The 23580-nt window shown below is 42.1% G+C and overlaps 2 protein-coding genes across 5 annotated transcripts; one reads left to right on the forward strand and one right to left on the reverse strand.

Moving 5' to 3' along the window:
• Nucleotides 1-1407: 1407 nt before the first annotated feature.
• tctn2 (tectonic family member 2) lies at nt 1408-7699 on the reverse strand. The gene is made up of 18 exons (XM_026188703.1): nt 7521-7699; nt 7278-7391; nt 6385-6455; nt 5929-6130; nt 5735-5835; nt 5441-5640; nt 5231-5351; nt 4406-4559; nt 4219-4302; nt 4008-4130; nt 3823-3897; nt 3643-3741; nt 3002-3119; nt 2816-2919; nt 2515-2662; nt 2297-2440; nt 2091-2179; nt 1408-1680 (listed from the first exon to the last, which is right to left on the reverse strand). Exons 1-18 carry the CDS (start codon nt 7606-7608, stop codon nt 1559-1561), a joined length of 2157 nt encoding a protein of 718 aa, XP_026044488.1. The 5' UTR covers nt 7609-7699; the 3' UTR covers nt 1408-1558.
• A 584-nt stretch (nt 7700-8283) lies between these two features.
• Nucleotides 8284-21868, forward strand: LOC113033773 (thyroid adenoma-associated protein homolog). Of its 4 annotated transcripts, XM_026187865.1 has the most exons (32): nt 8284-8518; nt 8613-8793; nt 8879-8965; nt 9049-9076; nt 9187-9335; nt 9415-9534; nt 9619-9739; nt 9960-10105; nt 10182-10266; nt 10344-10480; nt 13091-13288; nt 13397-14117; nt 14387-14539; nt 14637-14746; nt 14827-14987; nt 15990-16144; nt 16222-16386; nt 16472-16620; nt 16715-16852; nt 16932-17036; nt 17123-17323; nt 17422-17572; nt 17772-18024; nt 18456-18692; nt 18804-19011; nt 19292-19480; nt 20021-20280; nt 20383-20553; nt 20634-20900; nt 20989-21191; nt 21283-21399; nt 21502-21868. In XM_026187865.1, exons 1-32 carry the CDS (start codon nt 8394-8396, stop codon nt 21543-21545), a joined length of 5535 nt encoding a protein of 1844 aa, XP_026043650.1. In that variant the 5' UTR covers nt 8284-8393; the 3' UTR covers nt 21546-21868. The 4 variants fall into 4 exon arrangements, with proteins under 4 accessions (XP_026043650.1, XP_026043646.1, XP_026043647.1 ...); XM_026187861.1 differs by having other exon boundaries at nt 21283-21868; XM_026187862.1 differs by having other exon boundaries at nt 18807-19011; nt 21283-21868.
• Nucleotides 21869-23580: the final 1712 nt, after the last annotated feature.

Genomic DNA, 23580 nt, shown 5'->3' on the forward strand with positions numbered 1-23580 from the left:
TCTATGAATGAACTAGAGTTTGTATTTACTTGAGAAAAAGAAAGTTTTTTACTTTCTTTGTCTAAAGTTGAATTTTATTTGATGGTCTGAAACACATGTGACAAATGAGTAAAAAAAATAATCAGGAAGGCAGCAAATCCTTTTTCACAGCACTGTACCCCAAATTTTGACTTGTGGATGGCTTTCTTTTCAGTGGCAGAAGCAAGCTTCTACAGGAGGTAAAATAGGTCGCATAAATCTGATTTCACAGACAGAATAAATCTATATTTTATCATTTAGGTTCTTCTAAAACCATTTTGGAGTCATGGTTGTGATGCTGCTGAAGTGAACTGAAAATATTAGGAAGTTTATTACGTATTGCTGAAAAAACAGAGAAACTGAGAGAATGAAATCCTCCTTAAAAATTACATTTGAATATGCACTTCCCCAAAATGGCTATTGAACTGCATTATTCATACAATGCATTTGCATTTTTAGCAATCTTAGCACATACATTGGTAACTGGCTGTCACAGAGTATGTACAAGCCATATCACCAAAAACAAATGAAAAGAATAACGTAGTAATTTAACAGCCCAAACTGAAGCCTAATTGCCCCAAATCCTTTGTTTGAGTTCATTTGTGTAATTTCCCCTGTTTCCATTTTGTTGTGCTGTTAGTGTACTCAGAGCAGTAAAGAAGACGCCAGAGGTTCATTTATACTATGTTCCATTTTCACTGTGTATCTAGTGGACATTTGAAGATAGTACACAGAATAGTTTGTGTAAAAATAAATAAAATGTAGATTCAATAAGTGTGATGACTAAAAAAAAAAAAAAAAAGAACAATTACTCTAAAAATAAAATAGTGCAAAATGGAAAGGAAACACAAATTAACAAAAGAGGAAGTGATGTGGCTGCGTAGACACACCTCATCACAAAGTGCACACTGCAGCAATAAACAGCAACAGAACGCTGACTGATGCACATCTGTGGCTGCAATAAATATCGGCCTGTAGGCGGCATTCAGTAATGATTTGATGATTATCTCTTACAGCATGAAATACCACATTAAATAATAAATTTGCCTTGCCATTAATAAATACTGTCAGCAGCACATTGTCTCACAAATAAATACTTTTTTTTATTAATATTCCTGCTTCTTAATTTAAATTGCACTGGTGATTTATTTCAGTATCACTCTGTGACATCAACTTTGAGGTAATTTAAATTACTATTACTATAAAATATAGTAAATAACTTTAAACCCAGGTCTATAATCCTAAGGAACAGTAACTGTGTTACAGCTGTTGCCTGTCTGTGTGACGCTGAAATAATATTTTGCTTCTGGGTGATGACCCTGAGCCATGTGAGAACAACTGAAATCTGAAAAAACAACAACCAGGAATCAAGTCCCATGCACGAGAAAGTAATAGAAAAATATTTTTATTGCAAAAAGGTTCACAAATACAACAGTTTATACTCCTACAACAATCATAGGAATAAACATGTAAGTTACTATGTTATTAAGGAAAAGGTGTCATTATCCTCAGTGACACTTTAAACCATCATCACTGAGTTTTAGTGAGCAGAGTTGTTCCACGCCTGTCTGATTTGTCTCCACGGGGTGCCAAGAACTGAGGCAACGATAAAGAAGAAAACCAAGATCATGCCCTTAGCCAGCGACTGAGAAAATGGCTCGCCTGTGAAGGATAAAGGGAAAGTAGGTCACTGACTGTAGTCTCAGTAATCCAAACTTTTAGAAATGTTTCTAGGGGGGAAAAGTGAAACACATGAGAGTTTTTTTTTTATTATCCACCTCAGGATCAGTTTTATTCACTAATGCATTTAAAGATACATTTAACCAGAATCCTATTAATCTAGAACTGATTTTGGTACAATTACACTGAATATTACATTGTAATTTGGAGTAGAGCCTGTGTTGCTCTTGTTTAAGCTTTTAGGTCTAACAATGGATAAAATTATTTTAAAACCACAAATAGAATACAGAGGAATTATTCTCTGGGTAAGGACTCTTCCTAATTGATTAAATAACGTCCAAAAGGAAAGAGTAAAAACACTGCACAGTTTCTAGAATTTAACAAATTCTCACCTGTGTAATACTTGGTGATGGGAAAGGCGAGTTCAGGCCAACACACATCATTCCTGTTACAGTCATATTCTGTGAAGTTTATGTAAAACCTAAGGGAAAAATTAATTAACAAAGCAACACTTTGTTAGAAACAAAGTACACAGGAAGTTTTTAATCGGCCTTTAATCTGTATCTGGTATAAAAACTGTTTCTGCTGGATTAAGCACCTGGTTTTTGCTGGTCTGGTGTTGATAGGAATGTCAATAAATGTGACAGAGGAGGTGATGTAGAACAACTGAGGCTCCTCTGGGTCCACACATGAAGAGATAGCACCTCCACCACAGTCCAGCGCCCAGTTAGATGGGCTATTGCTAAAACAGAACAGAATTCTTTATATGAAGTGACTCATTATGTGCAATAATCAATAGCCCCTTCTAATACATACCTGACTTGCAAAGCACGAATTTCCCTCTGAGGCACACCCTCTACCACGCTGGTGGTAACACTCCAAATATGGATATGCAGGTGGGCCGGAATATCGTAACATGTACTTGTGCTGTTTTTCATTGCTGTGCTTGAGTTCAGTGTCACAACTGGAATTTATATGTTGTGAAAAACATTTAGAACCATAAAAAAAATACTATGGCAGAACAAGAATGGCAAAAAGGAGTTTAATATAATTAAAAAGTAGACAATTTTTTTTTTTTTTTTAAAAAGGAAATTCTTTCTTTGCACTGTGTACTTACAACTTATGTTTATCCAATCTGCCATAGTTAGAAAATCTGGGTTTCCACTCTTTGCCACATATGTGGCTGCAATCAAATCTGCCTGTAGGTTAGTAACAGTCTCTCTAAAGAGGAAAGAAACTATATTAAAAAGACACATATATCTACATATATACATTAGAGAAGTAATCATGCAAAGCCACTGACCTCAGAAGGCTACACTGAGTTAGATTTTGCCGGCTGACAGGCAGCAAACACCCTGATGTTGAATTCTCTCCAAACAGAACCGGTTTCATCCCAGCAGTGGAACAGAGTCCATCACTCACTGGAAGCCAGATCAGAAAATGGAGAGGACTGGTTATCTTCAATGTACAGTAAGTCAAATTGTTTGGACTGAAACTTACAGTCAAGTAAAAAATAACATTTTCACAGGACTCTGTGAAATCCCGTGGAAAACTAAGTGCCCCCTTAATAGTTCCATAGTAATGAAGAGGGTGAGTAGCACCCAGAGGCTCCTAATCAAAGACTTTTTATTAACTGCAACGCACCATTCAAAGTCCAGACCTCACCCTGATTGAAATGCTGTGACAGGACTAAAGAGAGCTGTGTATAAACAAAGCCCAGAAGGCTTGACTAAAATTCTTTCACAATGATGTGAAAGACTGATCAAGTCATAAAGAAAATGATCACTTCAAGTTTTTGGTACTAAAAATGGCTCTGCATGCTCCTGAATCATGAGATAGTTTTTCACATAAATGCACAGAGTCCTGTGAAAACCTTCTTTTTTATATGGCAGTATGTAGGTTACATGCAGTCATCTACTAATCAGCAATCTTTATGGGTTTTACCTGGTTTCCAAACATTAACTGATGTCCGTTTTATTAAGCCTTTGTTGCTGTCCAAAGCTTCCACAATTCCAGCAACAACAGGCCTTCCCACCTGGTAACCTGTCATTAAAAATGTGTACACATGTTATTCCCAGGCACTGTAAATACTTTATTTTATACAAAACCTCCTCTTGGTCCTACCTGGGTTGCCCGAGTTTGGCTCGCCAGAAAATTCTCCATTTAGAAATGTGGCAGAATACTTTGTGCTTAATGTTGCTGTTAAGACAAGAGAGTACCAAAAATGAGTTTAAACTACAGGAAAAGAAAACAATATTAGTCAGAACCATTAGTCAAGCTAAACAACGGCCAAGCGTTATAGCACTTACCACGACTATTTAAAATGATAGTCCCAATAGTCCTTGTCAGCGTGATGCCTGTGATGCCATTTTCTCTCCAGTAAAACTTGTAATCCAGCGCTAACGTCAAATTTTCACAAACCAGCATCTCATCTTTTGAAAAAAATGCCCAAACATGCCAACATTAAGGTCAATTAAACATTTGAGTTATGTTAGTAATGCAGTAATGTAATGTGGATACCTGAGGGGGCAACTGCATCTATTATGGAAATAAATGGACTCGTATCAGCAGCCACTTCATCAGTTACATCTACCACAACATCACCTGAAATACAGGAATAAACAAAACCATTTTTAAACAGCTCGACATTCAGATAGCTTTAAAACACTTCAAAGCTTTTCTATAATTTATTATTTTTAAAAACTACCTCCTTGTCCATTCTTCACTTTAATGCTTAGGTTTCCTGACAGTGTCTGTAGAGGATATCCAGTTGGACAGGAGAGCAGCAGAGTTGTACACTCATAGTTGAAATTTTTCAGAAATGCTACAGGAGCATTGTTTACACAAAGTCCAAGGACCTTCTGTTGAACAGAACAGTTGTTACATTAAGTGTTAGCTGTCACTGCTTTGGAATACTTACATATAAAACATTCCTATAATAAAAGGCATTAAATACACTGGTCCCTCGCTATATGGCGGTTCACCTTTTGCAGCCTTGCTGTTTCTTGGATTTTTTTGAGGTGCAATTTTGCGTGCTTTTTTTGTCTTTTTACAACGCATTGTGTTCTGTGTCCCGATTAGCTGACCATTGTCAATCAATCTCGTGCCGTTACTCCTGTACAGTACAAAGTGCGTTCAGCTTGTCAAATTTACATAAATCTTTGATCGCTAGCAGCGTGACTCTGAAGTGCTGTACTGTATGTTTGCAAGTTTTCTCCCCAACAAACACAACAATGTCGACGAAATGTCATCACCTGCGGGTCCCTTTGGTTTCATTCTATTATACTGCACTTATTTTTCTACAAGGTTTGAACTTTGAGAGTGTTTGAACAAGACAGAAAAGTGTGAAAATGTTCATGCCTGTCTGAGAAAAGTGTATAAAGAGTGTAGTGAGGGGTTTTACAGCCTTAAAACATCTATAATAATTGTAAAAAATAAAGTTGGCTACTTCGTGGATTTTACTTATCGCGGGTTATTTTTAGAACGTAACTCCCGCGATAAACGAGGGGCCACTGTACACGCTAACACTAACCTGAGGAACAGTGAAGTATTGGCCATTTAATGTGAAAATTGGATTTCCTTGAATATAAACATCAACTGGGACTGGAGCTGGTAAAACTGGACTTTGGAATGATGGACCAGGCTTAGGTGCACTAGACAGGTGAAAGACAAATGATGATAACATGAAACATGAAATTCCTTGATAAGTTGCAAGACTGAAATATATTTAAACCTTTCTCACATTGTGTCTCCCTTGTAAAAGTGACCAAGGTAAGGGTTGTTTTCAGGGGGAGAGTTGACACATAAAAATGGAAACCAATCTGGGGAATTTCCTGTGGACTGCACAGAACACTGATAATCTGGAGCAGGAGAGACCTGCCCACCAAAGGGTCCTGGCAGACAATGGGATGAGAACAGCTTCAAATCTTCATTGGAACAATCCTGTTGAGGGGGAAGTCACAAATTAATCACTTGATGATCAACACAGAAGAAAATATTTGTCTGACATCCACACCTGTCTTTTAAAAAATATTACCGTGTCACAACAGCAGAGTATGTCACACGCTCCGGATGTCAGGTCACAAGGACAAGGGCCCAGGGGCTGGTACACTTGGTTTGGAATAACTGTTTTATTATCTGAAATGGAGATTTCAATTTTTGTTGTTTGAATTTTTTTTTTTTTTTAAATGAAAGCACATTACAGTGAGACACAAGATTCATTTGAATTACCAGATCCAGGATTAGCAGGAACCAACAGGGCATGTATCTTAGCCTGGATCAGCAGCGATGCCTGGGGTGTACCGTCCACACAGGCAGACACCTGAAGGGCTTCCAGGATGCACAATGCTCTTTCACAGCAGTCTGTGTTTGTATCATTGTTGCCACATAAATGCAGACTTTGATTCAGTCTTAGATGAACTCGAACTGCAGTCTGGGACACCAAATGAGACAAACAAGACCATGAAGAAAATGCATGTCCAAGGATCAACTTTATGAAATTAAATTTTTGTTGTAATTAACTCAGGTGCTTGTGTCTTACTTCATCATTGTTGCATCTGTTCACTGTACATTCTTAACTCAGATCAATTCATTAATTAATATTTGAAATAAACTTCATGCTTCTAACAACTCTGGTGTGTATTTTCTCCATTTTATGCCACAAAAAGGACAGGACAAGTCTCTTACCTTTCCCAGCTGCTCCCTTGTGAGGACCCAATTTGTTTCTTCTGCTACACATGATGGAGAACCAATGTTTCCTGTTAAAAGGAAACCATCAACAACAACCAAATGCATCCAAAATTATTTTACTGTCACTATTCATAATCCTTATTATTATTGTTGCATCATTTATGATTTATCATTGTTATCATTTCATTGACACATTTATTGAAACTGGTGAGGTTATAATAAAGTCTGTATTTCAGGTGTTAGCATAAGCACATAATCTTTCATTGCAGGTGCAACTGTAATCATGTTATACACATATTGCATAATTAAAGGGTTGAAGCTCGGGTAAGTTAATTAATGGTTTGAAGCTACGGGCAGCGCGATGTCTGGCCGATCAATGGAGCAAAGTTCAGCTATTGAAAGGTTGCCTACATGTTTACAGTATAATTTACTACATGTGGCCTGTGTGCATTCAGCAGGCTGCACTGGAGTTGGCCTGGTCACAGATGAAGTCTGGACAAGTAGAATAACAGGATGCATCTGGAGGAACTGAAAGAGGAACTGTTCTGTTTTAGTGACGCGAGGTACTGGTCATCATAAGTATAAATATTACACCCACCTATTGTAAGGGGAAGATGGAGCTTGATGTTTTGCAGAGCCTATCTTCACCACATATGTGTTTTAATAAAATAATTTGTGTTGACCCACTATGGACTTTCATTCGTATGTCTCTTCCTCAAAATTCGAACCGCGACAACTACTACTGCTAAATTCTTCTCATTTTTCGAGTTTCTAAGCTGTGAATTTATAAAATGCAGTTAAACTAGTACAACAATATCACTGCCAGACCATGCTGGGATGCTGGGGGGCTGGTGGACCAAAGAGGATATGTGGTGTCCTGGAGCTTTTACCTGTTGTGTTGGATGGAGAAACTGTCCTCAGGCTAAGAGAGATACCCGAGGTGTTTCCTAGCAAAACTGCAGTGACCACTGGTCCCGTTGTAATCACAAAGGAAGGCTGGAAAACTTTCAAAACAGTTATGTCACATATTAGCTACAAAAATTCACTAAAAAATTAGCAACTGCTCGTTTCTCAGGTAGGTTTTGCGAAGGTACCGTCAGCTATTTCAAAGCAAATTAAATATAAGGTCTTACCGACAATGTTTTGAGTGTAAGCCACGCAAGCGAAGAGTAAAACATGTGTAAAGAACGAAGAATATAATAATACGACCACATTAGCCATTTGGTTTGCCTCAGGAAGTCGACATATTTGTAAACTGTTCGTGATGTCCTAGCAACGTCCTTAACCAATCACAGCCCACGATGAGACCGGAGAGGATCTCGCTTAACGGAAAGAGCGACATCATCTGGTCAGGAGTGATTTATACCTATACACTCAGAACCTCACTGGCCTCTGGTGAAGAAAAGCATACCAAAATATTACATTATATTTGATTGATTGATTGATTGATTGATTGATTGATTGATTGATTGATTGATTGATTGATTGATTGATTGATTGATTTTATTTTTCGCCAATACATCCCACGATTCTGTGGATACAAAGTACCAGAATAATGAGTAACATCACAAAATCAACTAGAAACACTTAAAATATTAACAATATATAGATCAACATTTGAGGACAGTATAAATAATATTTAGCAAAAGGTCAGTAATTAAATACGTGTCACACTTGTGTGTGTCACAAAACAAGACTACACATAAAATCCAATAATAAAAGTTTGTCACTATTTTTTCTGTTTGTTTGGGGTTTTTTGTTGTTGTTGTTGTTGTTTTGTTTAATTGCTTATTTGTTTTTTTTGCAAACCAGTACATTTCAAATTTGAAAATCTATGGATAGCAACAATAACACTTCGGCCTCTAGGTGGCAGCATGTGGCTGTAAGTCTGCGATGACAGCTGCTCTAAAAAATAGTAGAAGAAGAGTCTTGTCACGTGACCTGTAAATCAACGTGCTCGCTGGGAGTCTGGAAACAGTACACATCTGTACTGTGGAATCGATGTGATGATGCTGGGGTTTGAAGAGCTGCTGAGAAGTCTGCAGGACTGTGTGATCTCCGAGAATGAAGCAGCTGAGAACGTCAGCCGGACTCTGAGGCAGTTTCTTCAGAAACTGTCTGAATCGTCCAGGTAGCAGCTGCACCTCAGGCACGCATAGCTATTTTCTAAAACACTGCATGCTGTTCTGAAAAGTTTGGCTGAATAAGTGCGCTTCCGTGAACAGGAGCGGCGTGAAGAGATGCAAGGAGCGCTGCTTGGAGGAAGCTGTCCAGCTGCTGAGACAACTTTCTGAAGCACAGCTGTCTGGTTTAGAAAACGACCATCTCACACTTCTCGTCAGGCTGCTCATATCCACGCAGCTGCAGATGGTCGGCATCTCCACAGCTTGTCGCAAAGTGGACCAGGTTGGCTTTACTTTGTGTCCGATGTGGCTGTTCGCAGCTTAAAGACAGAAAGGCACATTTACACCTTTATTTTATTCCTTAACAGATGTTGCAACATTTAGCAAAGGTGGACCACCAGCTGGTTTTTAGAGAGACCCGTGAGTGTTTCCACTCCGTAGTCCACAGTGACCAGGTACAGAGTCCTCACTTCGCTTTGGTTTGTCGCACATTTCCATAAAAGGACTGCAGCCAACTTTGACCTTGTCTTCATTTCAGATTTTGTGTTTTGAGGATTTGCAAAGAGGTCAGAACAAATTTAAACTTACATTTATTTTTAGTAAGTTGCCACCTTTAACTTGTGTTTAACTGTTGTTCCTGTGCGTATATATATATATATACACACACTGTCTGCAGCTTGTATGTTCCTGGAAGACAGCACTGTTGGCCGTGAGGTGTGGAGAGAGTCGTACATGTCCATGCTGAACAAAGTTTCTGAGTTACTCCCTGTCGCACTGCAGCAAGAATCCCTGAGAGATGGACCGCTGTGCTACATTACAGTCAAGGTATGCGAGGAGCAGTGTGGATCATCATCAACTTACTGCGTGACCTCTGTCACTGACCGGAGAACTGTAATCTCTGCAGGTGTGTTTGCAGATATTCCAGCTGTTGTCCAGTGATGTTGCTCCTCTGGTGTGGGATGAGGAACAGAGAGCCCCAGTGCAAAAGATCCTGCAGACCCTTATGGCCATAATACTTGTACAGGTTTCTAAAGAATTAATTAATCACTCACTTACGGGATAAATGTCAGCTGTTACAGCTTAATGCTGACTGTGTCCTGTCGTGCAGAGCTGCAACAGAGACACTCGTCTTCTTGCCGGCACCGCCGTGGCCATGCTGATCAACACAGCCTCAGAGAACGGAGCTGGAGGAGCTGCAGCCTGGAGTCTGCTACAGGTCTCTCACTTGGGTATGGAAGCAGTGACATGAATGTAGAAGCAAATCAAGCACTGGAATTTGAACAGATATTTACCCAAGCGAACATCTGCCAATACATGTAATATATGTTGCACTATGTCTAAAAATTGATCAGAAACTATGCACACAATGTGTTATCACAGATTCTACAGCACACTGTAAGTGTGTGGACACTCGTTGCTGAATAGCTCCCACTTCCTGTTATTTCTCAGAGCCCTGGCTGCTGGCTGTCGGTGTTCTCCGGGTGCAGTGCGACCCTGCAGAGAAGGATGGAGTGGCCAGACTGGCTGTTTGCAGAGGTCTCCTGACCTGCTGTCGACCTCACATTTTGCTCAGTTCACATGAGGACGCCCCAGAAGTAAATCTACCTGAAGTCCACCTCAGAGCATGCATTGTGGTTGTGTTTGCTTTCATTTCCAAACTTTTCTCTTTAGAATCGCCTGCTGCTGCACGGTTTGTTTCCTCTGGTGTTTACTTTGTGCGAGGAGAAGCTGGATTGTCACTACTTTGCCTTCGAAGGTGAGTTGCTGCCTAAGCTGTTTGTTCATGCTTTGCAACACTTCTGTGGCCTACATAAACCTGAGGTGTTGTTGCAGTGTTAAACTTATGGCTGAAGAAGGTGAAAGAATGTCTGGCTGATCTGTGGAAGGTGACACGTGTTCGCCTTCTTCCTGACAACTGCACTCTGCTGCAGCAGCTCATTCACCTCATCTGGACCAATGCAGAAAGCCCGGTGAGAACAGAACTATTATTGTTAAGTGAAGTGGGACGTTTTTAATATTCAAACTCTTCGATAGACAAAATTGGCAATATGGAAAGAATTACAGAGGACAGGAGTAGGATAGGCAGAGGAAAGGGGAGCAGAAAAAATATCCTATCATATTCTACTCCTCTCCTCTATAATTCTTTAGTAACCATGTTTGTCTTGTATATTTTTATGTCTGATAGACAAAAGACTTAAAATAGACTGTAATTGGAATCAAATTTGTTTATATTCTGTCTTGGTTGATGTCATATTAGCTGCTCAATAAATCAGAATCAGAAACTTTATTGGCATTGTCACGAGAACAACGAAATTAAGAATGGTCCCCGATCATTGCATCATCCCTAGCAATATCAAAATATAAATAAAACAATAAAATTCAATAAATAAAATAGATAAGAATACTTAAAATACTAATAAGATGTAACAGTAAAACATTCACATACATTCCCACACACATGCTTCAGACCGTGCATAGATTAACACAAGAGTGGCGTGATGGACATTTTTTTGTAGTATTCAGATGTGTTATTGCAGTTGGATAACAGCTGTGTTTGAGTCTATTAGTCCTTGCTCTGATTGCCCTGAGGGCAACAGTTCGAACAGGGAGTGGCCAGGATGTGAGGTGTCTTTTATGATGTTTTGGGCCTTTTTAAAACAGTGGGCATTGTGTAGAACTTCTAGTGTGGGGAGAGGGCAGCCAGTGATCTTTTGGGCGGTGTTAATGATCCCTTGGAGTGCTTTCCTCTGAGCCCCTGTGCAGCTAGTGTACCAAATACATATGCAGTAAGTTAGAACACTCTCAATGGTGGCTCTGTAGAAGGACACCAGCAGTCTCTGTGTGATGTTATTCCTCCTGAGAATTCTCAGGAAGTACAGTCTCTGTTGGGCCTTTTTCAGCAGCTCGGAGGTGTTCACACTCCAGGAAAGGTTCTCCTCTATATTGACTCCCAGGAAGCGGAAGCTTGCCACCCTTTCTACACAGTCCCCATTTATGAATAGTGGTTGGATCTCTGCCTTTTTCCTTCTGAAATCTATTATGAGTTCTTTGGTTTTTGAAGTGTTGAGGAGGAGGTTATTGGCCTTACAACATGACGTCAGCTGCTCCACCTCGTCTCTGTACGTAGACTCGTCTCCCTTGGAAATGAGCCCCACCACTGTGATGTCATCTTCAAATTTCACAAAGATGTTGCTGTGGTGGCGAGGAGTGCAGTCGTGTGTGTAGAGAGAGTAGAGCAGTGGACTGAGCACACAGCCCTGGGGTGAGCCAGTGCTGAGACTCAGGGCTGAGGATGTGTGATGGCCAACTCTGACTCTCTGTCTACGGCCCGAGAGGAAGCTGTTGATCCACATGCAGGTGCTGTATGGAAGCCCCAGGTCTTGTAGCTTGGCCACCAGTTTGTGTGGAAGGATGGTGTTAAAAGCTGAGCAGTAATCCACGAAGAGCATCCGCACATAGCTACCATGCTCTTCCAGGTGAGTTAATGCAGCATGGAGTGCTGTGGCTACAGCGTCTTCCGTGGACCTGTTTGCTCTGTAGGCAAACTGGTGTGGATCCAGGCTGCGGGGCAGGGCTGCTGTGATGTGTCTGCGGACCAGCTTCTCAAAGCATTTCATTACCACTGGGGTGAGTGCCACCGGTCTGTAGTCATTCAGGCCGGTGATGTGGGGCTTCTTAGGCAAGGGGACTATGGTGGAGGACTTCAGGCAGAGTGGGACAGTCGCCTGTGCGAGGGATTTGTTGAAGATCCTGGTGAAGATCCCAGCCAGCTGTTCTGCACAATCCCTCAATATTCGACCTGGCACACCATCAGGACCCGCCGCCTTCCTCGGGTTAACAGCCTGCAGCATGCGCCTCACCTCGTGCTCTTCCAGGGTGAGGGTGGTGCTGCTATGGGTGGCGTGTTGCTGCTGTGGCTCCAATACCTCCGGTACCCTGGTCTCAAAGCGGGCGAAGAAGATATTCAGCTCCTCTGCCAGCTCCAGGTCACCGTCCGCAGCTCCGAGATTGATCTTATAGTTGGTTAGGTGCTGGATGCCTTGCCACACCTGCCAGCTGGTATTACTCTTCAGATGGTCCTCAATCCTCCTCCTATAGTCCCCCTTTGCCTCTCTGATGCCTCTCTTCAGGTTCGATCGGGCTGTGGTGTAGTAATCCCTTTTGCCAGACCTGAACGCAATGTTCCTCTCCTTCAGCAGCTGCCTGACCTCCCGGGTCATCCAGGGCTTTTGGTTGGGATAAGCCCGGATCCGTTTGACTGCTGTAACAGTGTCTATGCAGTGTTTTATATAGCAGAGGACACTGTCTGTGAACATTTCCAAGTCCTGATGTTCAAAGATATCCCAGTTAGTCCTGTCAAAACAGTCCTGCAGCTGCTGAGAGGCACCCTCTGGCCATATGGTAATATTCTTTGTGATGGTAAGAGCAGTTTTCTTGAGGGGGGCATATGCAGGGATTAGAAACAGTGACAAGTGGTCAGACTGACCCAGATGTGGCAAAGGTCTGGCCCTGTAGCCCATTTTGATGTTGGAATAATAAAGTCATATTACAGCCAGGGTTGTCGTACTGTGTGTTTGCAGGTGGACGGGGTGTCAGAAACTGCTCGCAGTGCATTTTTTCTGCTGCTGGATCTCTATGAGATGGACTGTAAACAGTTCTGTGACACAAAGAGGGCTCTTTATCTTACTCTGCTCGAGCGAATAATGAAGCTACCTTGGGAAGCCAAAGCTAAGTATCATCGCCTGTGCGCCTTGCTGCCATATCTGGGTACTGACAAGGTGAGAATTTAAAGGCAGTTACAGTGTTAATTAATGTTGTGAGCTAGTCATTATTGGCCATGTCTTTGTTTACTTTTTCTGTCTTTCTTTTGCCCTTCCTGTCTTCAGCTGCTGGATCAGTGTCCTGAAATATCCAGTCATCTCCTGAAGTGCTTGTCTACCAATCACCTGGCACCGTGTGGGTCAGAGCTTTATAAAAGTCTGATCCAGCAGCAGAGGCGAGAGCTGTGTGATGGCTCTTCTTCACACGCGGAGCTGGATCTGGCGAGTCACTGGGCACGGCGTTGGCAATCTGTCCTTCATGAGGCGCTGACATCTGAAGTGCCTCTTCTACAGAACAACAGTGCAACGCAGTTATTACCCCGCACCTTCCAGGTGTTCCCCTCTGCTGTGGACCACATGCTGGCCTCCCTGGACCCATACACCCCAGGTCACCTCCACGCCTGGGCCTGCATCTTGAGCTCTTATCGAGCTGTAACTGGAGACTCCCTCTGGGCCCTTCAGGGTAGTTCCACCTTAGAGACCCTCCAGCTAGCTCTAGGATCTGCAGATGACAAAGTACGACTTGCTGCTCTCAATCTGCTCTGCTGCTGCCCGAAGACCAAAGACACACCAACTCCGCAGGAGATGGCGATCATGAGGACGTTCATACCTCAGAATCTAAACTGCGACTCCTCGCCTTTTCGCCAACATTTTCAGGCTGGAGTGAAGAAATTTCTGATTCGGATCAGAGATGGCTGTTTGGCATATGTCAGAGGACAGAAGGGCAAAAAGAAAGGAGAATCCTCTCACTCGGAAAGGACACAGGATCTCTTAGATCAGGGAATAGGTGAGAAAATCATCATTTTTGAATGAGACCTTTCTAGTTCCCCATTTTTGTCCTTAGACTATACTAGAGTAGCTTTGCATGATTCACAATTCAAAATAATCCCCATTTAACCTACACCAGGGCAGTCAGGTGGTCCTCTGTATGAAACAAACTCTCCTCCCTTTAAGGCGATCGTTCCTTTAAGCCAGCTTCTTCTGATTGATAGGCAGTCTCAAACAGGTTTGAACAGTGCGTAGGTGAGTGACTTCTTCTTTTCATATGTCATATAGGATTTGTGGAATGGCTGAGTCAGCTTCCATACACCTATTTGGCACCAGGACACAGTTATCAGAGAAAGAAGACGGCATTGCTGTTGCTCTCAGCAGTGCTGGAGACCTGCACAGACACCTGGAGCCCAGACAGGAAGAAGGGACAACCTCCGGGTACGTTTGGAAAATGTGATGCTGATATTCTACACTTAACAGATTTTTTCCCTCCTGTTTTTTGGCTTTTAATGATATCTGTGGAACATGTTTGCAGCAAATATCAGTTCTCTCATTAGCTGTGCCAGACAGAGAGGACAGTGGGATTTCTTCTGCAGGACAAAACAGCTAGTACTTCTCAGCTGTTTGGAAGATTCTACAAATGAGGTAGAGATGCCGTTTCTTACCTTGAAATTTTAATTGGTTTAAATCAATCGAAGCTGAATATAAGGAATCCCCCCCCCCAGATTCGGGAGCTCGCTGCTGGGTTATTGTTGAGATTTTTTCCACCCAGTTTTCTAGATGATCTCACTGAAGTGCTGCATACGAGAACTAAACAGCTTCTATGCAGTCCCCGGGTGCAGGAGGCCCAAATGGGAGCACTGATGATGAAGATCCTCCTTCAGAAGTAAGAACTGCTCTCTAAAGGCTGTCGTTCTTATTATATTTCTTTTTTTTGGCATGTGGATTCAAAGCACAAGCTGTTGATTAATTAAGAGTTGCAGTCTATTAGAGAGTGGTGTGTTTTGCGCCTTGAGGCGACTTTTGTTGTGATTTGGCGCTATATAAATAAAATTGAATTGAATTGAATTGAATTGAATTTTGGTCCCCTGCAATATGTCACTATTGCACAATACTGTAGCATTCCCAATGCTACAGTACTTTTCTTGCTTTTGGAGAATTGAAATGATAAGATTCTTTAAATGATGCTGTAGGTCCATAAACTCCTGATTGTGTAGATGCAGTTGGCAGTCAAAGGAACAGTTTGCATTGCCTGCTGATAATACAAAGGAACTTTAGAAAATGCTTCACAGGTAGTGAGATTTCTTTGGCAGGGGAAGTTACTGAACACCCAAACTCTGTGAAAAAACATAAATCAGGGTTAACTCAGATTAGTAATATAGTTGCTAAAACAAAAAGACATTTCCACTAGAAGAACATGTGATTTTTTAAAAATTTACAGACGTACCAGAAGCTTTGTTCTCACCTCACGCTTAATAAGAGCCAGCTCACTCAAAACAGAGCTGCCACTGCTCATTGAAGAACAGTGCAGAAAGGATGGCGTGCAGTTTAGTCTTCTATATAAGAAACTTTTGTGGCTTGAAAATACTTGTTTGTATTCACAGGTAATATGAACTAAGGAGACACAGTATTATGAAACCAGACATGCAATGTTTTACATAAAAACAGAGCTTTGTTTTTAGCATTGATAATTGTAATGTACATCAAACTGGAACAAACTGCTTAAAAACATTTTCATTCTCACTGATGACATTTATTCGTTGTATATTTTGGACTCTGATTGGACTATTTAGATTCACTGTGGTGTGACGATCGGATCCATTGTGCCGTTTTTTTTTTTCTGGGGACACCAGGAAGAAAATTAATTTCCGTTTTTTTGTCACTGTAGATCAAAACACCAGTGTGAGGGCTGCAGGCTGAACAGTAGGGAAAGTAACTCAAAGGCCTTCTGCATGGTTAAAGTCCTGGTGAAGGAGCTCGAGGAGCACTATCTAACAGCCAAGGCAGACATGATGCTTGCTGCCAGAGAAAAGCCTATACATGGTGAGACTGAGAGACATTTAAGATAAACCTCAAAAAAAGTTTCAGTCCTTTAAATCCTGTCACGAATTGGGTTGCAGGTGCTCTAAGTGCTCTTCAGAGGTGTTTGCTTGAGACACCCAACAGTGTATATGACACACTTGACCCCAGTCTGAACATGGAGGTGCTGGGCCTGCTGGAGAACATCTCTCTGCTGCTGCTCGGTGTTCTTTACGGAGATCCGGAAGCATGTGCCAGCGAGAAGGGTAACAGAACAGTCTGCAGAAACACTTCTCACTTAGTTGAAATTTATTTCTACACCTCTCGAGAAATTACTCTGTCTCGTCCTAGATGCACCGCCTTCCTTTTGTGATATGGGAAATGCCATCAGCTCTCTGATAGCCCAAACATCTGCAGGTGGCCAGGCAGAGGGAGAGGAGTGTGTCCTGCTCTCTGAAGAGCACAGCCTTGTTCTCACCTGCTGCTGGGTCTCCCTCAAGGTATAGCTGTAGATGTAGATGCACAAACTGATTGCTGAACGTTGAAGATGTTTTTACCACTTTGATAAATGTGCATTATTTGTTTTCTGATTAGGAAATAGGAATATTTTTAGGCTCTTTGGTGGAGAAAATTCTCACACAATCCAAACCCAGCAAGTGCCTTCTAACAAAACAGGATCTAATCAAAGCTGCAGAAATATTCAAGAATATTCTTCTCAAATGCCGTCACTGGGTAAGTTTTATAGAGCCCACTGAGAGGCACTGAGTCTGGATGTTCTAAACTTTATGAAACTATATTTTTTCCTCACCAGGGGGCAGTAGAGGGATGTTGTATAGGTTTCACAAAGTTCTGCGCTTCTCTATTGAGCAGCAGTGATCCAGAGCTCAGGGATATCCCAGCCCAAATGCTGAAAAAAGTAAGTGATGGTGCATTCCCGGTTTGAAAGCTTTACACGGATTGTTGGCTTTTAGATTGAGTTTTTCCACTCGTTTCTGTTTACAGGGACTGCAGGTTGTTCAGTGTCTTCGTTCTACATCTGTGACCCGGCGGGCTGCGGGGTTGCCTATGCTGATCCTGTGCATTTTGTCTGCAGAAGAAGCGAGTAAAGCAAGACCACTGTTAGCCCACAGTATGCAAACCTTGCTGGAAACAGCCAGAACTCCTCTAAATGATGACTGGGACCAAACGTTGGACCTGCCACAGGTGCGTAGCTACAGAGGGAAGATGTTGGTTTTTGTAATTAAAAAAGACAAAACAAAAAACAGCAGAGGTGGTGGAATAATTGTGCTTTCCTCTTACAGGTGTGTGCAGTGCACACCCTGCAGGCTCTGGTGCGGAGCACGGCTTTGGGAGCAGCTATCCTTCAGTTTGCGTCAGATGTAGCTATCTTGTCACTCACTCTGCTCAGCTCTCCTTGCTGGGCCATGAGGAACGCTGCTCTGCAACTTTACAGTGAGACACTCACTCATTTAGAGTTTTAGTTTTACTATGTATTTGTAGTTTTTCATCATGACTGTTACTGTGTTTTCTCCATTTTTAAATATCTGTACAAATACCAGAAATACCTCAGTTTCCTTTTAAAGAAGAAACCGATTTTGATTATTGAGGAATATGGCTATTAAGTTCAGCCCTAAATATCCTCTGTTTCCAGGTTCTCTCTGCACACGAATGCTCGGCCAGCGGTCGACCTCTGAAGAGGCTGGCCCCACGCAGCATGCTATGTCTCCTGCTGCCTTCTTCTTCCACTATCCTGCACTCCAGCCCTTCCTCCTGGGCGAGCTGAGAGGGTCGGCACAAGACCTCGAGGGTCCACCCAATGAGGCCAAGCTACATCTCAAACCCTCGCTCTACCCTGTTCTCACTCTGCTAGCCCAACTCCAGCCCGGTGTTCAAGACTCAGAAGAGTGTGTAATGTTTACATTTCTCTTAAACAGTTTGATTAGAAGTAAGATTGAAACATTACAGTGACTTTACAATGTCACTGAAGACCAGCGATTTAAGGAAGGCATTTTAGGAAGTTTTCACATTTGGTTTTTTGCTTAAAGTCAGATAAGAAAATCAATATTACTCTCATGTCTGCACAGTAAATATGTAGCTATAGCTATCTACCATAACTACTGAGAGCAAGAATAAAACATTTAGAAATAAGCAATCTCATTTTGCTGGAATTCTTGACAAGAATAAAAATAAGTATATTCATCAAAATGTTCCTTGTATAGGTCAGCATTTTGTTTCATTTATACATTTCTGGTATATGTTAGTTGCACATTAATAAATCTCTGTATTGAGCAATATTTAATTAAGTGAATCTCCTGGCTTTCCTCCTTTCTTCCAGAACTTTGTCAGACTTCCTGCCTCCTTTACTCCAGCTGTCTGCCAGTCCGATTTACAGTGTGAGAATGATGGCCTCAAAGGCTCTGGTTGCCATGACTCCTCCCTCTGAGTACATGAACATCCTCATCAACCTGACATCTCAACTTCCCAGTCCACAGCAGCAGTGCTCTCACAACCGGCTCCATGGACAGCTGCTGCAGATCAAAGCTATTCTAGAAAGAGCTCTCTGCGGCAACAGGTGAGACTTAAAAGAGCTCTTTATTCTTTCATCTCACACTTTCAGGCTTTCAAAGGGCTTTGTTCATTCATCAGAATGTCGGGTTTTGAAATCCTGCTGCGTTTCCATTAGCAGCACCCCTTCAGATAACCTGTTTGAGGTGCTGAGCAGGATAATAGCGTCACTGTGGATGGTGACTGAAGCTCAACGCTGCCCCCTGGTGAGAGCAGTCTATCTCGATGTGGTCGATGCTCTTAGAAGATTCTGCTGTGAGACCTACCTTTCAGATCTCAGCAGCACACTCCTGCGTCACCTCCAAACACCTCAGCAGAGTCTTCAGGTGTGTGAATTACTAACCCGTTTATTGGGCCCATAAAAGGCCTTCCAAAGCCTGATACATGTGGCTGGTGCAAATGTAGCTCCTTCATTTTATATAAAATAAGCACAAATGTGACTGTTATCAATATAATTAAATTTTTTTTAAGGATTCTTCTCTTGATCTCAGTCACTCAGTATCTAGTTGATTCAGAAAATATATTTGCAGCTGCTTTTACCACAAGTCTTTCTTTGTTTTTGCCTAATCCGCTCTGTATTGAGCCTGTCTATACCTGTTTCCACAGGTTGGGATGTCATCCTTCCATGAAAAAGCCATTCACTTTCTATGTGCAGATCAACAGTGGGCATGCAAAATCTGGGAGAACTTCTCTTCAGCGAGCCCTGATCTTAGACTCACATTGGTTGCATGGGTCCTGGATGGGCAGAGTTTGCGGCAGACTGGCTTGAAAGAAGTGGTCCAGAGGGTGCTGCAGGTAAAACGTGATTTGTTCCCTACACTTGAGGCAGCACAGAGAAAGCAGACTTTCCCAAAACCAGCCGAGCAGCTTTTTTTGTAACGACCTTCTTATAATACAATGAGAGGAAACCTTTGAGCCAAAGATAATCTTAAATATAATGCCAGCCGAGGTTGACAGCTGGCAAAAAGAAAGGGTGTGCCCGTACACTATTATAATTTGGAAAAAGGGCGACTCTAGCACAGTCGTGCTGAGGATATATTCCCTTTATATCACTTGTGTGTTATGTTATCGCTAAATCAACCAACTGCATTGTTTCCTGCCAGTGTTACTCACCCATTTTAAAAAAGATCCGATAAGATCCTGAATATCTGCAGACAGTGGGAAAGATGATTCTTTTGTGGTTTGGTGTTTATTTTCCAGCAGTTTTTTTTAACCTGTTCATCTGATTTGGTAACAATGCATAAGCACTGCTTTCAGTAAACTGAAAATAAAGAGAAATGATCTGTTAAAAGACAAAAAAGAACCTGAACGTCTTACAATCAAATCCACTTCCAGGCAAATTTAAGGGAGGCGTTGTTGAGCCGCAGTGTGGAGTACTGCAGGAGCTACCTTGCAGCCCTGGTGGCAGTGATGGCCAGAGGTGATACCGCTTCATCCCAGCGTGTTGTACTCTTGGCCCCACTGGAAGAGCCAGTTCTGCTTGAGTGTCTGGATTTGCTGCTTAGGGACCTGGAGGACCAGAGAGGCGGGCCAGAGTTTCTATCCCAGGCTTTCTCTGCTGCTAGCCTGCTGCTGTCCCATTGGCCACAATCCAGGTTTTTACACATTTTATTGCCCCACTTTATTTCTTTATTAAGTCCCATATTGGAGTACGTCTCACTGCAGTCCTAATTTTCTTCTTTTCTTTTGCCAATCAGTCTAAAGATATCCATGATCCAGCGCTGGTGTGGTATTTTGGAATGCCTTTGGGCCCCAGATGTCCCTGAAGTGCTCAGGATAGCATGTGCTGAAGCTCTGTGTGTGGCTGGAGCGCCACTCATGAGCCACACAATGAAAGAATACAGCACTCTGGTTCCCATTATGATCAGGTATTAAGGAAGTCAAAGCATGTCGTCAGGTGATGCACTCTGATGAGCAAGACTTCAGAACACTGAATCTTCCCTCCTAGGTTGATCAACACAGGCCTTTACTTGCTGCAGGACCAAAGCCAGGAGGTGAGGATTAAAGCGGCTTGTTTCGCCTCCGTGCTCCACCATGCAAGAAGAGGCCAAAGCCAGAGGAATGTCTACCTTGTGCAGGTCAATCAAGCTCTGCCATTCCTCTTGGATGTGCTGCTAGAGGAGTGCTGGGATGCTCCTGGCACACTGGAGGTGCTGATGTGTCACCTGCCTCAGTCTGACCTCAGATCTGTGCTGAGACATGCCTCGGTGGAGGGGTACGTTTCATCACTGAATCAATGCATTTGTACAAACGTAACCATATAACCATATTAACTGCGTGTGGCTTATTGCTCCCTCTCTCAGGTGTTCCAGTCTGTATGAGCAGGATGAGGCCAATGTGTTTGCAGAGCCCTCTGTGATGTCCGTGCATGTACTGCCTTACCTGCTACAGATGGCTGAAAAGTACTCTCAATCCTCTTCTCTGGCACGGAGCCTGAATTCATGGGCACAGGACAATGCTGCACAGGTGGTAGACAGCCTTGCAGTCTGCAAAGAAGTCCAGCCAGGTGCCACATTAGCATGCCAAACGCCATATACATACTCTTGCATATTTGTGAATTTTCAATGTTATAATTCAATTATTTATTCTTTCTATAGCTGAATCATTGACCCCCTTATGGCTGGCTCTCCTTGTGGACCCCCGTTTCCACAGCACCCTGTGTGGCCTGTTGACCAGGGCTGCCTTCCTCCTCCGACTACTGAAAACATCTAATTGTATACAACACCTTTGTGATCCTTTATCCGTGAACACGCATTTACAGGACGTTTGTAGTCTACTCACTCAGAACGGTGTCCACTTTCCTTCTGCTTTGACAGCTGCTGTGGCTGGAGAGCTGCCACTACGACAGAGCGCTCAATGAGCAGAGCCTTTTTGGCTGATGTGGCTGTGGATAAAATTACCTGCAGACACTTGAAGAATGATGATGATGGCATACTCGTATAAGGCCCAAGGCGTGAATGAGTATTGCAGATCCTGATGCTGCAGTACAAGGTTATGTAAGAGCTGCTACCACTTCTGGACATTATAATATTTGCTCTACAGAAAAGAGACCATCCAGGCTCTTCATGCCAACTGAACATATGCTTAAAAAAAAAGAGAGAAGAAAAAGAAAACAGCTGCTCCTCCTAATCTCTAGAGGGATGTTAATGATACAATGCCTTTTAATAAAGTTTAATAACATTTTCTGAGGGTTGGTTCATTTCTTGTAGAGCTACAGTCACTAGAATAGCAGGTCTGCCTTTGATCACCATAAACAGTTTCCCAGCTACAAGTTTGCTGTGTCTGAGCATCGACAGCAGTGAGGCTCAGAGTGATGCAGTGATGTAATGCAACAGCATCTGGAGAAATTATCTGCCTGCTACCCACCAGGGGAATACAGTGCATGCTTTATTGTTCCATTAGAGGCCTTCTGCCTGGATAAGTGTTCCCTTTCCAACCACATGAGGGCTGATGATTATGGACTTGAATGTGATTGAGAGCCGGCGGTTGCCCTGCAATAGACCGCACACTTGAGCAGTCTTACATCACTGCTTTTGTTTGAGATGGGCAGCTCTTGTTATTAGATAAACAGGGACATCAAAGCGGGTGTACATGCTGTCATTGGACATGATTAGTAGTGCAGCATTATCAGTTTATTTGTATCTGAACCTACCTCTATATGTGCTTGCACTGTGCATATATGAAGCGCTGCACTTGTGTGCATCTAGGTTATGCAACAGTAATGACTATAAGCTTGTATTAATGGCTCGTAGATTAAACTTATGCAATGTGTCTTCTATGAGCCATGGCAAAATCCACACCTGAGTACTGTGAGATTAGCATGAGCCTCAAAGGAAACCGTGTGGGCCGTGTTTATACCAGCTCATTTTAAATAATGGAAGCAGGAGAACACAAGTGTGGGGGCCATATTTGGACAAACATAATCATTCTATCTAGAATCCTTTAAGAGTTTAAATAGTGCCTACAGCTTGCAGCTGCAGATAAAAACAAAACCATGCTTCCCTTCCTTAGTTTTAAACACACTTTACTTTCCTACTTTTTAATAATCTTGTTATTTTAACTCTTGAAAGCTTTTTCACATGCCTGAAAATAAAAGTGTACTTTTAATGAAAAGCTATTTTAATTGTGTTTTTTTGACTGAACGCTCCTTTATTCCCCTTAAACTTGAAAACGAAGTATGAGAAGTGAGTTTAAGGTCATGATGGTTAGAGATTTCCTCCTGGAGGCAAAGTGTGCATGAAACTGGAAAATGACCATCTGCTTCAAGAAAAGCCTCTGACGGCCTTTGTGACTGACAGTCTCTGGGTTCTCAGTAAGCCCGTGCCCTTGGTAATGAAATGATTAACTATGGCAACGTGAAACAAGACCATGTATGCGAAGCCCCTTTTATGTGATGTGTAAATAAATACTGACGTGTGTGCACTGCACTGTTTGGACGTCATGTTTTTCCACTGTTCTACCACAGGGACCCAGCTGATCTTTGCGTTTGCAGTGAGAAAATACCCACACTTAGTTTTGTTTTCTTTTTATAATGACTTAAATCTTATATGAAATCTGAAATGACAGCTTCTTGTATCTTGATTTAAAAAAAAAAAAAAAAGCTTATGCAGTTTATATAATCAAGAACTTTTTTAAGGGTGATACTTTGGAAAAATGTTAGTCATTAATATGATTAGTGCTGCTTACTATCATTTTCCAAACCTTTAAATCATCAAATATTAGGCACAGGCATCTGGATTGTCAATGTGAATGGTCAACCTTACACAGCCTAAAGCTTCAGATCACTCAGATTTAGTAGTTTAATTGTTTAATTTATATGCATGAGCTGGAACATTTCAGGAAGTTTAGCCTTTTAACGTGAACATTTAGCGCAGCAGGTCTCTGTGGAGGAGAAC

Source organism: Astatotilapia calliptera, chromosome 12, assembly GCF_900246225.1.
Source record: "Astatotilapia calliptera chromosome 12, fAstCal1.2, whole genome shotgun sequence".
NCBI lineage: Eukaryota > Metazoa > Chordata > Actinopteri > Cichliformes > Cichlidae > Astatotilapia > Astatotilapia calliptera.